This window comes from Pectinophora gossypiella, chromosome 28 (genome assembly GCF_024362695.1).
Source record: "Pectinophora gossypiella chromosome 28, ilPecGoss1.1, whole genome shotgun sequence".
NCBI lineage: Eukaryota > Metazoa > Arthropoda > Insecta > Lepidoptera > Gelechiidae > Pectinophora > Pectinophora gossypiella.
In genome coordinates, this window is record NC_065431.1 from 6303182 (window position 1) to 6319368 (window position 16187).

At 39.9% G+C, this 16187-nt stretch overlaps 1 protein-coding gene across 1 annotated transcript; it reads right to left on the reverse strand.

Moving 5' to 3' along the window:
* Positions 1-3304: 3304 nt before the first annotated feature.
* LOC126379267 (uncharacterized) lies at positions 3305-15966 on the reverse strand. Its single transcript, XM_050027975.1, has 6 exons — positions 15567-15966; positions 7314-7394; positions 5010-5108; positions 4761-4840; positions 4274-4476; positions 3305-3453 (listed from the first exon to the last, which is right to left on the reverse strand). Exons 1-6 carry the CDS (start codon positions 15607-15609, stop codon positions 3324-3326), a joined length of 636 nt encoding a protein of 211 aa, XP_049883932.1. The 5' UTR covers positions 15610-15966; the 3' UTR covers positions 3305-3323.
* Between the last annotated feature and the right edge of the window lie 221 nt (positions 15967-16187).

Consider the following 16187-nt stretch of genomic DNA (forward strand, 5'->3'; position numbering starts at 1 on the left):
ACGTCCGACATTTTATCACGTTTTTCTATGACGTCACAGTGTGGTTTTTCTTTCGAATTTCCATGGGCATTTCGTGTTTTGACGTTTAGTAAAAAGTAAGTGGAGGGTTATAATGGCCACATCGAAGCAATTCATCTAAGAAAGCAACAAATACAATAATACACTTCATTGCACCAAAATAAAAAGAAATAATACACAACAACAACAAACAATAACAACAAACAACAACAACAACAAAATTAGCAACAAAAGCTTTTTGGCATTTTAGTTGGAAACTAGCCTACTGCCGCAATGTCTTCTCTACACTTCCTTCTTACCTCCACCAAAATATCTCGGCCAACATTACGAAATGAACTGCTCTTCGGTATTCACATAAGAACCCAAACATACCTCGACCGACAGAAAATCATCCTAATTACCGACCTGGAGCAATTGTACTTGATTTCAACCGTATTTCCGATCATTTACTACCCCAAACTGTACAAGACCCCGCAATAGACACTTAAAGACTCTGCAATAAGGTTTATTAAAGATTCTTGAGACGGCAAAAGGTTGGTAAGCGAGAGGTTATATCCAAAGCCACGCCCTGCGAGTTTTTTGTCGAATTTTTCTCCGTTTTGGGAGGGGTTTTTAAGGGTACCTCCTTGATAATTGCGGTCAAAATTTTGGGAGGGATTGCGTAATTGATGTGTACGTAAATGTGGTGAAATTATTTGGGAATCGTTGAAGGAAATAAACTTCGGGAAATAACATCCGAACTCAGCCACCATCTGACTGCAGCCTACTGAAGTAAGAGGCGCCCACCCCCGCGGCAAAAAAATGATTGCAAATGATTCGACGTAAAATAAAAATAAATAGAATTTTTCCAAAACTACACAGAATGGAAAATAAGTTTCAACAATAACCATTACTTAATGGAAAAATAAAATAATATCGTCGCCTTACATAAGTAACCACTTTTTTAAGCGTCTTTTTGAAAAATCCGAAAAATCACATTCATTGGGGTTAAAATGGCCACACATCGAAGCAATTCACCTAAGAAAGCAATATTGCAATTTGACATTTGCGCATATAAAAGTAAGTGCGCAATGCAAACAAATGTTGTGATTTTCTCCAACAAAAAAGGTGAATAAGTACTTACATTATTTCTTCCCTATTTGTCTTCACTCTGGCAGCTGATGTAGTACGTTTTAACGCCATTTTATTATATATTACACACACACACACATATTACACATTAATTTAGACGCAATTGTTCAGTTTTAACAGACTTTATCACATTTTAAAGCTGTTGCGAAAAAACGCGCGCGATGGCGGTAAGTCGACTGAACTTTTTAAAAAAAACAGAGAGTTTTTGGCGGGAAGCAAAGTCGGGATTCTTAGTCGGTTTCCTAATTATGTACATACCCGAGTAATGAGAAAATAGGTAAATATCACGTTAAATCTCCATTACGCCATCTATATGATTTTAGTGGAACGTAGCCTGGAAAAACCCCCATTATGTTTTGAGAAGAATTTCTGAACGCTTTTAAAATAAAAAAAAACATGGCGGCGTTCTAAAAAGTAATTACTTAAAGTTGTCAGAAGCAATAATGGTTTGAAAGAAAAATGTTATGAGTTTTACCAAGAATAATAATGTTGAAAAAAATACATTTTCGTGTTATGGCATGAGTATTATATGGTTAGCGATAGGTAAGTAATCAGAAAAATTTTGGTAAGTACATAAGTGACATAACCTGTTGTCGCGAACGGAGTAAATACTCCTTTGGCCAAAACTCTATGGTCTAGTCCTTTAAAAAGAAACATAATGGCGGCCATTTTTGAGACAAAAGACGATCGGGCGCGAAAAGAATTCGTCATGGGCTTTTTGGCGGGAAACGGGAACGAGACAGTTGCTTTCTTCATTGAATAATCTAAATAATTAATACGAAGTGGTGTTTTGTGGTTAATGATCGCATTAAGTTAGTCGGAAGACATTCGCGAGTGTTATTATATCGGAGTACTCAATAAACAAAGTGTATCTGCCTATTTTCGCTTCGTGGCAGGAAGCCGCTTCATAACTCGATAGTTTACTTTTTACCGATTACTCTAGCCATAGAGGCGGCCAATCAGCTCGCGACACCAAACACTTCAGGACCCCGATATATAAAATCACTTTGTGATTCCTAGTTTGGTTAGGACATTACAAGCTGATCACCTGATTGTCCGATAGTAAGATGATCCGTGCTTCAGAAGGCACGTTAAGCCGTTGGTCCCGGTTACTGCTTACTGATGTAAGTGAGTAATCGTTACATGAGCCATGTCAGGGGGCTTTGGCGACTCAATAATAACACTGACACCAGGGTTGATGAGGCTGGTATTCCACCTCACAACCCACACGATAAGAAGAATAGGATCTTTCTTTTTACCTTTTGACTGTACAGGTAGTATTTGATTACCTACTTACGACATAATTGTTCAATGACAATTTTGCTAATTAAGGTTTTACGACCTTTTAAGGTGTGTAACAGCCTCCGTGGTCTAGTGGTTAGAGCGTAAGGCTCTCGATCTGGAGGTCCGGGTTCGATTCCCGATGGGGACATTGTCGAAATCACTTTGTGAGACTGTCCTTTGTTTGGTAAGGACTTTTCAGGCTTGAATCACCTGATTGTCCGAAAAAGTAAGATGATTCCGTGCTTCGGAGGGCACGTTAAGCCGTTGGTCCCGGCTATTAGCCGTAAAAACACCTCCACCAATCCGCATTGGAGCAGCGTGGTGGAGTATGCTCCATACCCCCTCCGGTTGATTGAGGGGAGGCCTGTGCCCAGCAGTGGGACGTATATAGGCTGTTGATGATGATGAAGGTGTTACGACAATTACATATTTACGACCAAATTTTTTTTTTTTATTAATTTATCTTAAGTGTTTTTTTTTTAAGTGGAAGCCGAGGTTGTCCCGTTGAGAGAACGGTTGCCTCTCACTTTGAGGTCGCAGGTTCGAATCGAGGCCTAAACCAATGATTGTCGAATGTGTTTTCGAATTCATGTTTGGAACACAAATGATTATCGCGTGGTCGGCGGCGAAGGAAAACTTATGAGGAAACCCACATTCCCGTTAAATGCATCGGAGGTATGTGAACTAACCTTTATTAGGCTGCTTTTCCCTTCGGGTTGGAAAGTCAGACAGGCAGTCGATTCTGTAAAAAACTGGACCTTTCAAATCTACAGGTTAGGTAAGCGGACCCTGTGAAAAACGGGAAAAAGCTACAGGATTTTGCTAAAAATATTATTGGTAATAAAACTGCATTTGGTACCTACTACATAATTATTATTGTACATAATATGTTAATCCAAGTCGACATTTGATAGATCTTCTGTTATCTTCTTGATCTCCGCCTCTGACCTCTGCTTGGTTGCTTCTGCCTTCTTCTTCTCCGTAAGTTTCTTCGCTTCTTCTTTCTTCTCGCCGTACAACCTGGAATGGACATTGAGGGCAGTTTACTTTAGCTATTCTAAGAAAGGCCTCATCAGTGTGAGTGGTCGAGAGAATACAGGGTGTTGGGTATGATGTCACTAACATCCTGTATACATTAACCCTTTCACGGACAGAGATCATGGGTCATTGATGGTTCATAAAAGGTGATTGAAATGACACATTGGGATCGACGTCATTAGACGTTCTGTCCTTGAAAGTGTTAAAATCAGTATAAGTACATAAAAACAGCCTCCGTTGTCTTGTGGTAAAAGCGTTAGGGTCACTGTCAGGAGGTCCGGGTTCGATTCCCGATGGGGACATTGTCTAAATCAGTTGTGAGACTGTCATTGATTTGGTAAGGACATTGCACGCTTGAATCACCTGATTGTTTAAAAAAGTAAGATGATTCCGCGGGCACGTTAAGCCGTTGGTCCCGGTAGCTATTAGCCGAAGAATCACCAATCCTTCACCAATCAGCTCCGCAGTGAAGCAGCGTGGTGGAGTATACTCTATAACCCCTCCAGTTGATTTAGGGGAGTTAAAAGAACTACCTATATGTGATTATCATCATATTCATAATCTCCCTAGCGTTACCTAACTTGAAGATTTGACAGGTCCGGTTTTTTACAAAAGCGACTGCCTGTCTGAACTTCCAATTTCCGTTCCGCGAAGGGAAAACCAGCCCAATACAGCCTACTACGTGCGATATATACATTAAACTATCTATAATTATACATGAACGACATCAGACTGGTCGCTCAACTTTTTTTTTGTTGAAAAAGTCGGAAAAATCGGCCTAAAAGTCGGGCGATTTTTTTACCTCTTCAATTCGTCGAGGACTTTTTGCGGCATGTGACCAGGCTTGGGCTGGTGTATCTCGTACTCGCCGCGGTGGTTCCTGACGAGCTCCACCACTGAGTCCTCGAGGTTGGGCGTCTGCCCGGGGGCGGAGGCCGGGGGCGAAGGCTTGCGCATTTTTGATGCCCAAGACTGCAGGTAGTTCCCGGCTTCGGATTGCAGGAACTGGAAGATAAGATAAGGTAAGTAAGTATACAGTATAAGTATAAAGAACACAACTTACATAAATTAACAACAAAACCAAGATACAAAACGTTGTCAAAATAGAAAAAATATAAAAAAATGTAAAAAGGTTATAAAATCTGCGAAGAGTTCGCAACAGAAACCTTGCGCCCCCCTATTTTTATTTTAAATATTTAGTAGTGTAGGCACTTAGCCTCGGTATGATGCTTTGGTGGAGTTTTTTTTTATTTTCTATCTGTGTTACTAAAATATCTATACACACGCACCTTTTCTCTATTCTTGTTCACTTTATGCGGAGGCGGCGCAGGCGCTTGTCGCTTGTTGTTTGACTGGAAGCCTTGTCCCGCTGGAAATAAAAAAAAAAACGAATTATTGAAGTGTGTACTCATTTTTTATTATCATAAGTTGTGACAAAATAAAAACTCAACAGATTTATAGATAAATATCTCGCAATCATGGTGTGAATCATCCCTAAAAGTTTTCGTTACGATGTGACAAACACTCTGTATACTTACTTAAATTCTGCGTGTTGGTCTGTGGTCCCAACTCAAACATGACTTGGAAGTCAGCGTGGTTGCCAAACGCGAAGCCGAATCCCACGCGAGAGTCCGTCCCTGCAAATGTAAAAACAAACATAAATATAAATATATTTAAATATATTTCCGGGTACTATTTACTTACATACATACATAAACAGCCTATATACATCCCACTGCTGGGCACACACATTGACATTATCGTACACGCGCATCTGTGTGTATGACGTCTGACGCCATTCGATTCAAGTCTAAACTATGTCCGGGGGGGTGAGGTAAACCTAGTAACTCAGCCGCTGGTGGGGAGCGGAGTGTTGTCATTCTATAATAAACAGCCTATATACGTCCCAGTGCTGGGCACAGGCCTCCCCTCAATCAACCGGGGGGGTATGGAGGATACTCTACCACGCTGCTCCAATGCGGATTGGTGGAGGTGTTTTTACGGCTAATAGCCGGGACCAACGGCTTAACGTGCCCTCCGAAGCACGGAATCATCTTACTTTTTCGGACAATCAGGTGGTTCAAGCCTGAAAAGTCCTTACCAAACAAAGGACAGTCTCACAAAATGATTTCGACAATGTCCCCATCGGGAATCGAACTCGGACCTCCAGATTGTGAGCCTAACGCTCTAACCACTAGACCACGGATGATGTTACTTAAGTATTCCAATTCAAAAATATCTTAATTCAGCAGGTAACATAGTTACACTTTGAATCGTCAATTTTTACATAACGAATGTCTCATCCGTCTAAAACTACTGCAGCTTCTCACAACCTGTATAGCCAGGGAAAAGAAACTGCAAGAAAAACCTCGGCACAGGGCCCTAGACGTTCTTTTAAAAAAATAAACATAAAATATTTTTATACAATTGAGTAATTTAGCTGCCTAATATCAGTTCTCAGACAGTTAATCCCATGCATAGTAAGTAGGTATGTAGTCGTTACATGAGCCATGTCAGGCGCCTGTGGTGGCTTAATAGCACCACAGTCTCCGTGGTCCTGTGGTTGAGCGTTGGGCTTACGATCCCGGTGGGGAAATATCACAAAAAATACTTTGTAATCCCTAGTTTGGTTAGGACATTACAGGCTGACCACCTGATTGTCCGAAAGTAAGATGATCCGTGTCTCCGAAGGCACGTTAAGCTGTTGGTCCCGGTTACTACTTACTGATGTAAGTGAGTAATCGTTACATGAGCCATGTCAGGGGCCTTTGGCGGCTCAGTCATAGCTTAGGCTGTGATTCGAACCAGAGTCAAGCTTTCTAACACGACTCGACTTTGAATTCTATTAAGCGACTTAATTCCATTAAAATGTTTTAGTTTAAGTCCTTAAATAGATTAAAATGGAATTTCCAGAGTGTGAAGATGAAAACCTAATTATGTAATTCGTATTCATTACCCCACCTAATTTGCAATGACCTTAGTTGTCGAGTTGCGGAGTTTAGATTTAAAATACTCTGTCATGGGTAAAGTTAAAGTAAACTTGAATGAAACACTTTATACGGGGTTAGGCGCTGTACAGACTTTCGTTCGTTTTTTCACGTACAACAGACATAATGCATTTTTTTCTTTGTTTTCGGGTATAAATTCGAATATAAACCCTTGTCATTACACCCAGGCACAACACATCTTCCACCCATTATTATTCTGATCAAAATAAAGAGAAACAATATAGGTAGCAACATAATTCTATACATAATCTGATTCAAATATCAAGTAACAATTATTTTTATACATGCATCTCTGCATTATAATGTGTCACAAAAACTGTGACACATTATACATTATTACTGTGTGTGTGTGTGTGTGTGTGTGTGTGTGTGTAATGTGTGTGTGTGTGTGTTATTATGTGTGTGTGTGTGTGTGTGTGTGCGTGTGTGTGTGTAGTGTAATGTGTCTTCGTATGTAATGTGTCACAATTTGTTGAATAAACATTTTCTCTCTCTCTCTCTCTCTCTCATTATAATATTTTGGAATAATTATGTACCCTGAGTAATTAGAAAATACGTAGTTATCACGTTAAATCTGCCCAGCGCTATCTGTATTGTTTTTGTGGAACGCAGCCTGGGAACAGGGACCGACTACTTAACGTGCCCTACGAAGCACGGATCATCAGCCTGTAATCGGAATAATTCGTTTTCTTTCTCTTTATTTAAGAGCTGCGCTCTTGTCGGTGGAGTAATCGCCCTTCCTCTCTTCTCTCCGCCAAAACCTTCACCTCCTGATACGACACGACCTGCACCTTCTCTTTTATTAGTAAAAAAAAATAATTAGTTTTACGTTACCTTTTTTGATAGGTGGTATGTTTGAATATGCGACTGATAGAAGAGACGGTAGCTCCTCAGGTATGATGACGCCACAGGACCCTGGAAATAAAAGAAATGTACATATTAGGGAATGCAATCCTTGTTGGCAACCCAACAAATCTACCTTTTTTTGTATTTTTTTAATATGACAATCCTCTCTCTGCTACCAACTATTATAACGACGATATTGTGTTCCTCATCATCAGCCCATTAACGTCCCCACTGCTGGGGCACGGGCCTTCCCTATGGATGGATAGGGAGATCGGGCCTTAAACCACCACGCGGGCCCAGTGCGGATTGACGGTTATTAACGACTGCTAATGCAACCGGGACCAACGTCTCAACGTGCCTTCCGAAGCATGGAAGAGCTCGAGATGAAAACTTTTTTTTGTAGTCACGCATCCTATGACCGGCCTTTGCGAAAGTTGCTTAACTTCAACGATCGCAGACCGAGCGCGTTTACCGCTGCGCCACCGAGCACCTCGCAACAACAGATAACAGTGCTTCGAGGCAATGACGTCATAAATCGTCTGAAACAGACGTATAAGGCCAATGATGATGATGAATCCAATATAATATACAAGTTCGGTGCACCTAGTACCGTACAATCCTGATCTCGCGAGATTTCGGAATCAATCCCGAAGCATAATATGACGAAATCCCATTCGAGATTGACGGGATTGGGCGAATCCCCTTGAGTTATACATTTTGTTTTGATTGTGCTGATTTCCAAAGAAAACTTAATTATTTAGTTAGTAATATTGAAGAATAAAGGTTTTTGTTTACTTTCAAAAAATATTTTGTTTTAAATAATGTCACTATCACAAACAAGCAGTTTTCATCTTTTTCAGCCATCCTAAGTTTACCTTTTCTTATGCCTTAGAAGAGATCCCGAAAATTACGGGATCAATGTATATATAATCAACACCAATTTATATACGTACAGGGGTGAGGGGGATGGTTCAGACCATGATTCCGAGTTGATATGGAGTGGATTTCCTGTCGGAAAATTCATGAATTTTTTTGTGTCTTTTTTAATTATTTTCAGTTCTATACTTTTGCGACGTAAAATTCCACTTTGATGTCAACTCAGAATCACGGCCTGAATCATCCCTCAAAGTTTTCGTTACGACTGTTTTAAAAGTTTACGCGATTATTTTCATAATTAAAACACATAATAAGGGGTTCTTACCGCGTTTGAAATAGGGATATGAGACTCCCGATATTTCAACACTGTTGCAAGTGTCATGATCACGGGATGACTGATGAAACATCGGGAGTCTCATATCCCTATTTCAAACGCGGTAAGAACCCGTTATTATGTGTTTTAATTTCGTTACGATGTCACTAACACCCTGTATATTACATTTGAATTGATAGGTAAATACGCTACACTGAAGTACGGTAGCGAATGAAAGTAGGATTAATGTGTAGTAAGTATATAGTTAACGTAACAAAATTGCAGTTTATACGAAACTCGCTTTAACTTGAAACCAGTGAACTGTTTTGCAAGACGTTACGTCACGTGACCTTAAGGCTAAGTACACGTTGGGTTAGCGACATACCGCATTAGGCAATATGTCTCGCTACACACAATACACATTAGATAATTTTAAAGTTTAATATTTTTAGGCTTCTTGCCTTTGACGTGGCTTTGCCGCCGGCGTGGTCGACGTTTTCCCACATTCAGCGCTTATCGCTATCAACCCACTAGGGTCGATTAATTCTTTCAAATATTATCATAGCCTTTTTTGACGTGACTTATTGTAGATTTGTAGCAAATGGAATTAACTACGTGACCGGACAAATGGGGACCACTCAGGGTTCTCACACGGTACAAAATTTAAGAAAACAGGCCTGAGGGTGCTCAGTTGGGCGCGAACCTCGGCTAAGGGCGTCGTCTGAGAGGAAGAATATAATAGAAATAGTTTATTATAAAAGGGCGCCACACACAAAATAAAAGACAACAACAACATATAAAATTTCCACTAAAACAATTACAGAAAAGCAAGACGGATGTTTGTCGAAATTATGTGGTGGTGGACGTCCTGAGATAAAAGGGCCTCACTCAGCACAAGTCGCGGCGTGAACCACGACGCTGATATCATGTGGACTGCTGGCCAAAAGCCTTCCCTCTGAGCTTCCACTTCTCCCTGTCCTGAGCGATCTCTCTCCAATCGAGAGGATTATATTTGAAAGAATTAATCGACCCTCGCGGGTCGATAGCGATAAGCGTTGAATGAGGGAAATCGTCGACCACGCCGGCGGGGTCGGTATCGGGATCCTGAAGAGTCTGTTGTTGCGAGCTGATTGGCCGCCTCTATGGCTCGAGTAATCGGGTCGTCGGGATCGTATATTACGTCCTTCAATCTCAGCACATCATCTTACTTTCGGACAAATGAAGATGATCCTTGCTTCGGAAGGCACGTTAAGCCGTCCCGGTTACTAAGTACTTACTGATGTGAGTAATCGTTACATGAGTCATGTCAGGGGCCTTTGGCGGCTCAATCATAACCCTGACACCAGAGTTGATGAGGCTGGTATTCCACCTCACAACCCACATGATAAGAAGAAGAAGCATAAGTAATCCAGAAATTTTAAGGAAACAAACGAACTTACACACAATATGGCCTCTTTATAATTACAAGTAAAGAATTATGCTTAGATATACCTAAATAGATAAGTGATAAATACAAGGTGAGATCGAAAATTAATATTAACTCTATGAGCGAGTAATTTTAGCCTAACCCTGACCAAGAAACTTTAATAGGCTTCAAAATGGTGGAGATACGAGTATTATGTATGCACATACTGTAGATGAAATTAAAAAGTAAGTTAACTACACACCATGAGTTTACATGACCAAATTCGAGATGTTATTAGAAAAATACGATCAACTCTTAACCAGCGTGCGTGTATGAAACGATTGATGAATGTGGAGGAAGCAAGAGAAGTTTGTTAGGATAGAAGCGAATGGCATTCCATAGTCTCTGCTTACCCCGGTGGGGAATGGGCGTGAGTTTATGTCTGTCTGTATTAGAATGAGATAAATTTATTGTCTAACAGTTTGCATTTTTTTTAAGAACTAGGCAATTATGAATATTAGGAATACGGGCAAAAGGAAATGGCGTGTTACTGGCAATAAATTTATCTCATTCTTATACAGACAGACATAAACTCACGTCAATTCCCCACCGGGGTAAGCAGCGACTATGGAATTCCATTCGCTTCGATCCTGACACACTTCTCTTGCTTCCTCCACATTCATCAATCGTTTCATACACGCACGCCGGTTAAGAGTTAATCGTGTTTTTCTAATGACATTTCGAATTTGGTCATGTAAACTCATGGTGTGTAGTTAAGTTACTTTTTAATTTAATCTACAGTACGTGTATACAAAATATCTCCACCATTTTGAAGCCTAATAGGGTTTCTTGGTCAGGGTTAGGCTAAAATTACTCGCTAAATAGCGTATTTTAAACAAAATACACTAAAACACGTACTCCTGGTCAATCCGAGTCGCAGTATAATCCGACCGCGTTACGAAGCACCACGCGCTTTATACGTAATAAGACGATGCATACTTTCTTAATTTGACACGATTTTATTGTATGTATATACCGCTGTGTACGAATGTAAAGCTAAACAAGTGCCAAGTTTTCGCCGCATTTTTGTATCAAGCGCTGTATCTACGTTAGTGGTAAATCAATGGGTCTAGTGGTTAGAGCGTTAGGCTCACGATCTGGAGGTCCGGGTTCGATTCCCGTTGGGGACATTGTCGAAATCACTGTGAGACTGTCCTTTGTTTGGTAAGGACTTTACCGGCTTAAATCACCTGATTGTCCGAAAAAGTAAGATGATTCCGTGCTTCGGAGGGCACGTAAAACAGTGCTCCCGGCTATTAGCCGTAAAACACCTCCACCAATCCGCAGTGGAGCAGCGTGAGTATGAGGTCTATGCCCAACAGTGGGACGTTTATATGATGTTATGTATGTACGAGTACTTCGCAGTATCTGCCCGACTCTCAAGACGCATTAGCGCGAAGATTTTAGAAATTGCTCTAGAGCAATAATGCCGCCCAAATTGTACTGTATTCATTTTATGTCTGATTGTTGAAATTTGAGGAGCTCGGTGGCGCAACGGTTAACGCGCTTGGTCTGCGATTGTTGAAGTTAAGCAACTTTCGCAAAGGCCGGTCATAGGATGGGTGACCACAAAAAAAAGTTTTCATCTCGAGCTCCTCCGTGCTTCGGAAGGCACGTTAACACGTTGGTCCCGGCTGCATTAGCAGTCGTTAATAACCACCAATCCGCACTGGGCCCGCGTGATGGTTTAAGGCCCGATCTCCCTATCCATCCATAGGGAAAAGGCCCGTGCCCTAGCAGTGGGGACGTTAATGGGCCGAAGATGATGTTGAAATTTAGTTCTATGCAATGAAGTAGATTTGATTTAAGATTTACAACATTTAAAAGTCTGTTAAATACGTAAGGATGTTGGGCCACAGTCTGTCATTAAGCCTTCCATCCGCCGTGTCTTGCCTTTCAAGCTGCCTGCTAATTTATGACAAAACATACCATCGCGCCTGTCTCCCCGAAAGGGTAGACAGATTATTTCTTTCAAATATTATCCTCTCAGACGACGCCCTGAGCCGAGGTTCGCGCCCAACTAGGCACCCTCAGGCCTGTTGTCTTAAATTTTGTACCGGGTGAGAGCCCTCAGCGCTCCCCATTTGTCCGGCCAAGTAATCTAAAACGAGGCACGTCAAAAACATATAACATACAACATAAGCTCACAGCTATATCGCTGGGGCAGTCAGAGGTACATCCATCGCAAGATGAACTAAGTACCCACACCTCACCGAGCTTTCTGTTAGACCAACGTGATAGGTGAGCCGTATCGCCGTCTATAATGGTCGAGACAACTGTGTTAGGGAAAATTGCAGATAAGATCATCATCATCATCTCCCGTTTATCACAGGGTCCGTTTACCTAACCTGAAGATTTGACAGGTCCGGTTTTTACAGAAGCGACTGCCTGTCTGACCTTCCAACCCGCGAAGAGAAAACCAGCCCAATACAGGTTAGGTCACATACCTCCGATGCATTTATCGGGAATGTGGGTTTCCTCATAAGTTTTCCTTCGCCGCTGAGCACGTGATAGTCATTTATGATCCAAACATGAATTCTAAAACACATTCGGCAATCATTGGTTTAGGCTTCGATTCGAACCTGCGACCTCAAAGTGAGAGGCAACCGTTCTACCAATGGCGCAACCTCGGCTTCCACTTAAAAAAATGCACTTAAAATAAATAAATTAAATAAAAAATATATATATATATAGTCGTAAATATGTTATTGCCAAAAATTAGAGGTGCCTGCAGGAATCGGGGCCAATATCTCTATAATATGTAGCCTATGTCTTTTTCTGATGTATAAACTAATACATTACTTATTGTAAAGTTTCATTAAAATCCTTTCAGTACTTTTTACTCACAAACTTTCACATTTATAATATTAGTAAGACGTAGCCTGGAAGTTGAATTACTTTGCAAGAAACTGATTGGACTTTTATACCTGAAAGTACCTACGTTTTGCCACTCTTATTAAATTATCTGGCAATATCTTTATCTCAATTAACCACTTCCTTTCAATACGGTATGACCTTCATTATAATTAGCCAAATTAAATCCGATGGATGGCGAAGGACTTTTGATAATAATTGTACTGTACACCTGTGTCTGTGTGTGTGTGTCTGTCTGTGGCCCTGTCTGTGTGTGTGAAGTCTTACTCTGATTTTAAAGCGGTAAGAACCCTGTGTGTTTTAATTATGATAATAACCGCGTAAATAACAACCTCCGTGGTCCAGTGGTTGAGCGTTGGGCTCACGATCCGGAGGCCCCGGGTTCGATTCCCGGTGGGGACATATCACAAAAAATACTTTGTGGTCCCTAGTTTGGTAAGGACATTACTGGCTGATCACCAGATTGTCCGAAAGTAAGGTGATCCGTGCTTCGGAAGGCACGTTAAGCCGTTGGTCCCGGTTGCTACTTTCTGATGTAAGTAAGTAGTCGTTACATGAGTCATGTCACGGGCCTTTGGCGGCTCAATAGTAACCCTGACACCAGGGTTGATGACGTTGGTAATCCATCTCACAACCCACACGAGAGAAGAAGTTCGCTTGATATCAACTCAGAATCATGGTCTGAATCACCCATCAAAGATTTCTTTACGATGCCACTAACACCCTGTATAATAATAACCTACTAGAGAAAGCTCAGTCTAGAACTCTAGAATGTCTGAAGTTACATCCGGTTGCTTCAAGGAGAGTGTACATGTGACAGTGAAAACTTAGTAAAACTGTTAGAAAGTCAATTCCATTCGTCATCTTACTGAAGACGACGCTTAGGCCCATTTTGATTTTAAAAACTGCCTATTTCTTCCACCAGGTGTCGCTACTGTTGAGTGTTCTTAAATTTTGACAGTTCCCCATACTATTTGAGTAAACAAACATATTGGTACTAATTCCTGTAAACACAGTCTAATTTTATTTTAAGTTATACTTCCCATTTTCTTATGCGCCGATAAGGAAAAGGACGGGATAATCGACAGTCATAAAATTTATGGAACACACGACAATTTTACGCAGAAATCTAAAACAACCCTCTACAAATTTTACATTGGCCAATAGCCCGACAGAATTAAGTTGACAGCACACGTCAAACGGATTGCATATGAGCGAGATGCCTATTTTATTCGCCCGGATTATTCATTCATTGTAAAATTAACAATTGTCAATCATCCGTCCCTTTCCTTTTCGGCGGATAACAAAATGAGAAGTATAACTTAAAATAAAATTAGGGTGGCTGCAGGAAACGGGGCCATTGTTTTGGTTATATTTTTACACTATAACCCTTAGCGCGAAAAATGGAAAGAGGAAGTGGAGATCAGATAACCCTTTGCGCGGCGTTTAGTTGCAAAATCATAGTGTTATATTATTCATTCCCTAAAGATCGGAAAGAAGAAAACTTATTTTCAATCAAAACTTTACATAACATAGGCGGCCTTATTGCTAAGTAGCAATCTCTTCCAGGCAACCTGTAAGTATAGGAGATATTCTATATTATGTAATATAGCGGGACATATTTACTTATATTTACTTTTTCATCAAGTGATCAACCCAACTCCTTTGTCGGTTTTTACGACATGCCCGCGAATATAAGAATTGGTGTAGGCAAAGACCACGGAATAGGCAAGTTTCCAACCATTTAAATCAGTTACTTTTACTAAACGTCAAAACACGAAATTACTATGGAATTTTGTATGAAAAAGCACCCTGTGACGTCATAGAAAAACATAATAAAATGTCGGACTTATTATTACATTTTTCTTTATTAAAGTTCATTAAAATAAGTTAAATAGAAAAAAGAAAACGTTTTATGTCGCCTTTAGATCTGTCTTTATTTAATAGGTAATCAGAATTTCATAATTTATCTTTAATCTAGAAAACTACTAAATCTGTACAGCGCCAACCATTTTTTTTTTCTGGAAATTCCCTCATTACCAATGATTCATACCTCGCTAATTTGCTACAGAAACGAAAGGATATTAAAATACTTATTAGTAAACGATTACTAATTGTCCGCATGACTGATATTTCCTAACTTATTTCATAATAAGTTGCTTACATGCTAGACTGGGTGCGAATAAAAGACAGAACATGTTCAGCTCCTTGTCTTACCAGGCATGTCGTAAAAACCGACAGCAGGATTATGTAAATTCGAGATCGCGGGATTGGATATATCAATCAAAAAAATATGTTCATAAAAAAATGTAAAGTTAGGATGGCTGAAAACGATGAAAACAGTTTTTTTGTGATAGTGAAATTAATAAAAAAAAAATATGATAAAAAAACAAAAACCTTTTATTCTTTAATATAACTAATAATAACTAAATGATTAAGTTTTCTTTGGAAATCAGCATAGTCAAAACAAAAAGTATAACTCAAGGAGATTCGCCCAATCCCGTCAATATCGAATGGGATTTCGTCATATTATGCTTCGGGATTGATCCCGAAATCTCGCGAGATCAGGATTGTACGGTACTAGGTGCACAGAACTTGTATATTATAGTCTGCCCACCCTATCAGGGATTACGGGCGTGAGTTTATGAATGTATTTAAGACGTATTTCATAACTAAATCGCACACATAGTTGCAGTAACAAAAACACACTTACCCAATGCGAAAAGGTGCGTAAAAATCAACAATTTCAAATCCATATTTCTAAATTATTTTTTAAAACAGTCACAAAGAAGATTCACTTTCAATTAAACAAGAAACATTGCACTCAAAAACACCTTTTGAACTTTTTTAATCTGTACGTTACATTAGAGGGAAAAGAAATTAAAAAGTGAGATTAAAAAATAAAGTCTGTCAACGTGTTTTGCCGCCAATGCGCTCCGAACATATGATCGGGAACTTTCACTTCTACATGCTTCGACAAGGTTTGGAGGGAGTGCTTTGCATAGTTGCAAATAGATGGCGTTAGTTATGTGAAATATTGGATTTTCCAGTATCTGTATATATTGATAAATTAGTTGTCAATAAATATAAAAATCGGTAAGATTTATTGCTAAAAGAATATAAAAAAGTATTGTTCACTCAAACTCAAAAATATCATGGGGTGGCTTTATGTAAAGTCTGAAACGATCCAGTTTTTACCAGAAGCTTCTGCTCACGCATAATATATCTCTATCCATAGACTAAAAAAACTAAATAAATAGCTATACCTACCGCGTCTTTTTGGCGGGAACGGGACGGTTGCTTTCTTCATTGAATAATCTAAATAATTAATACG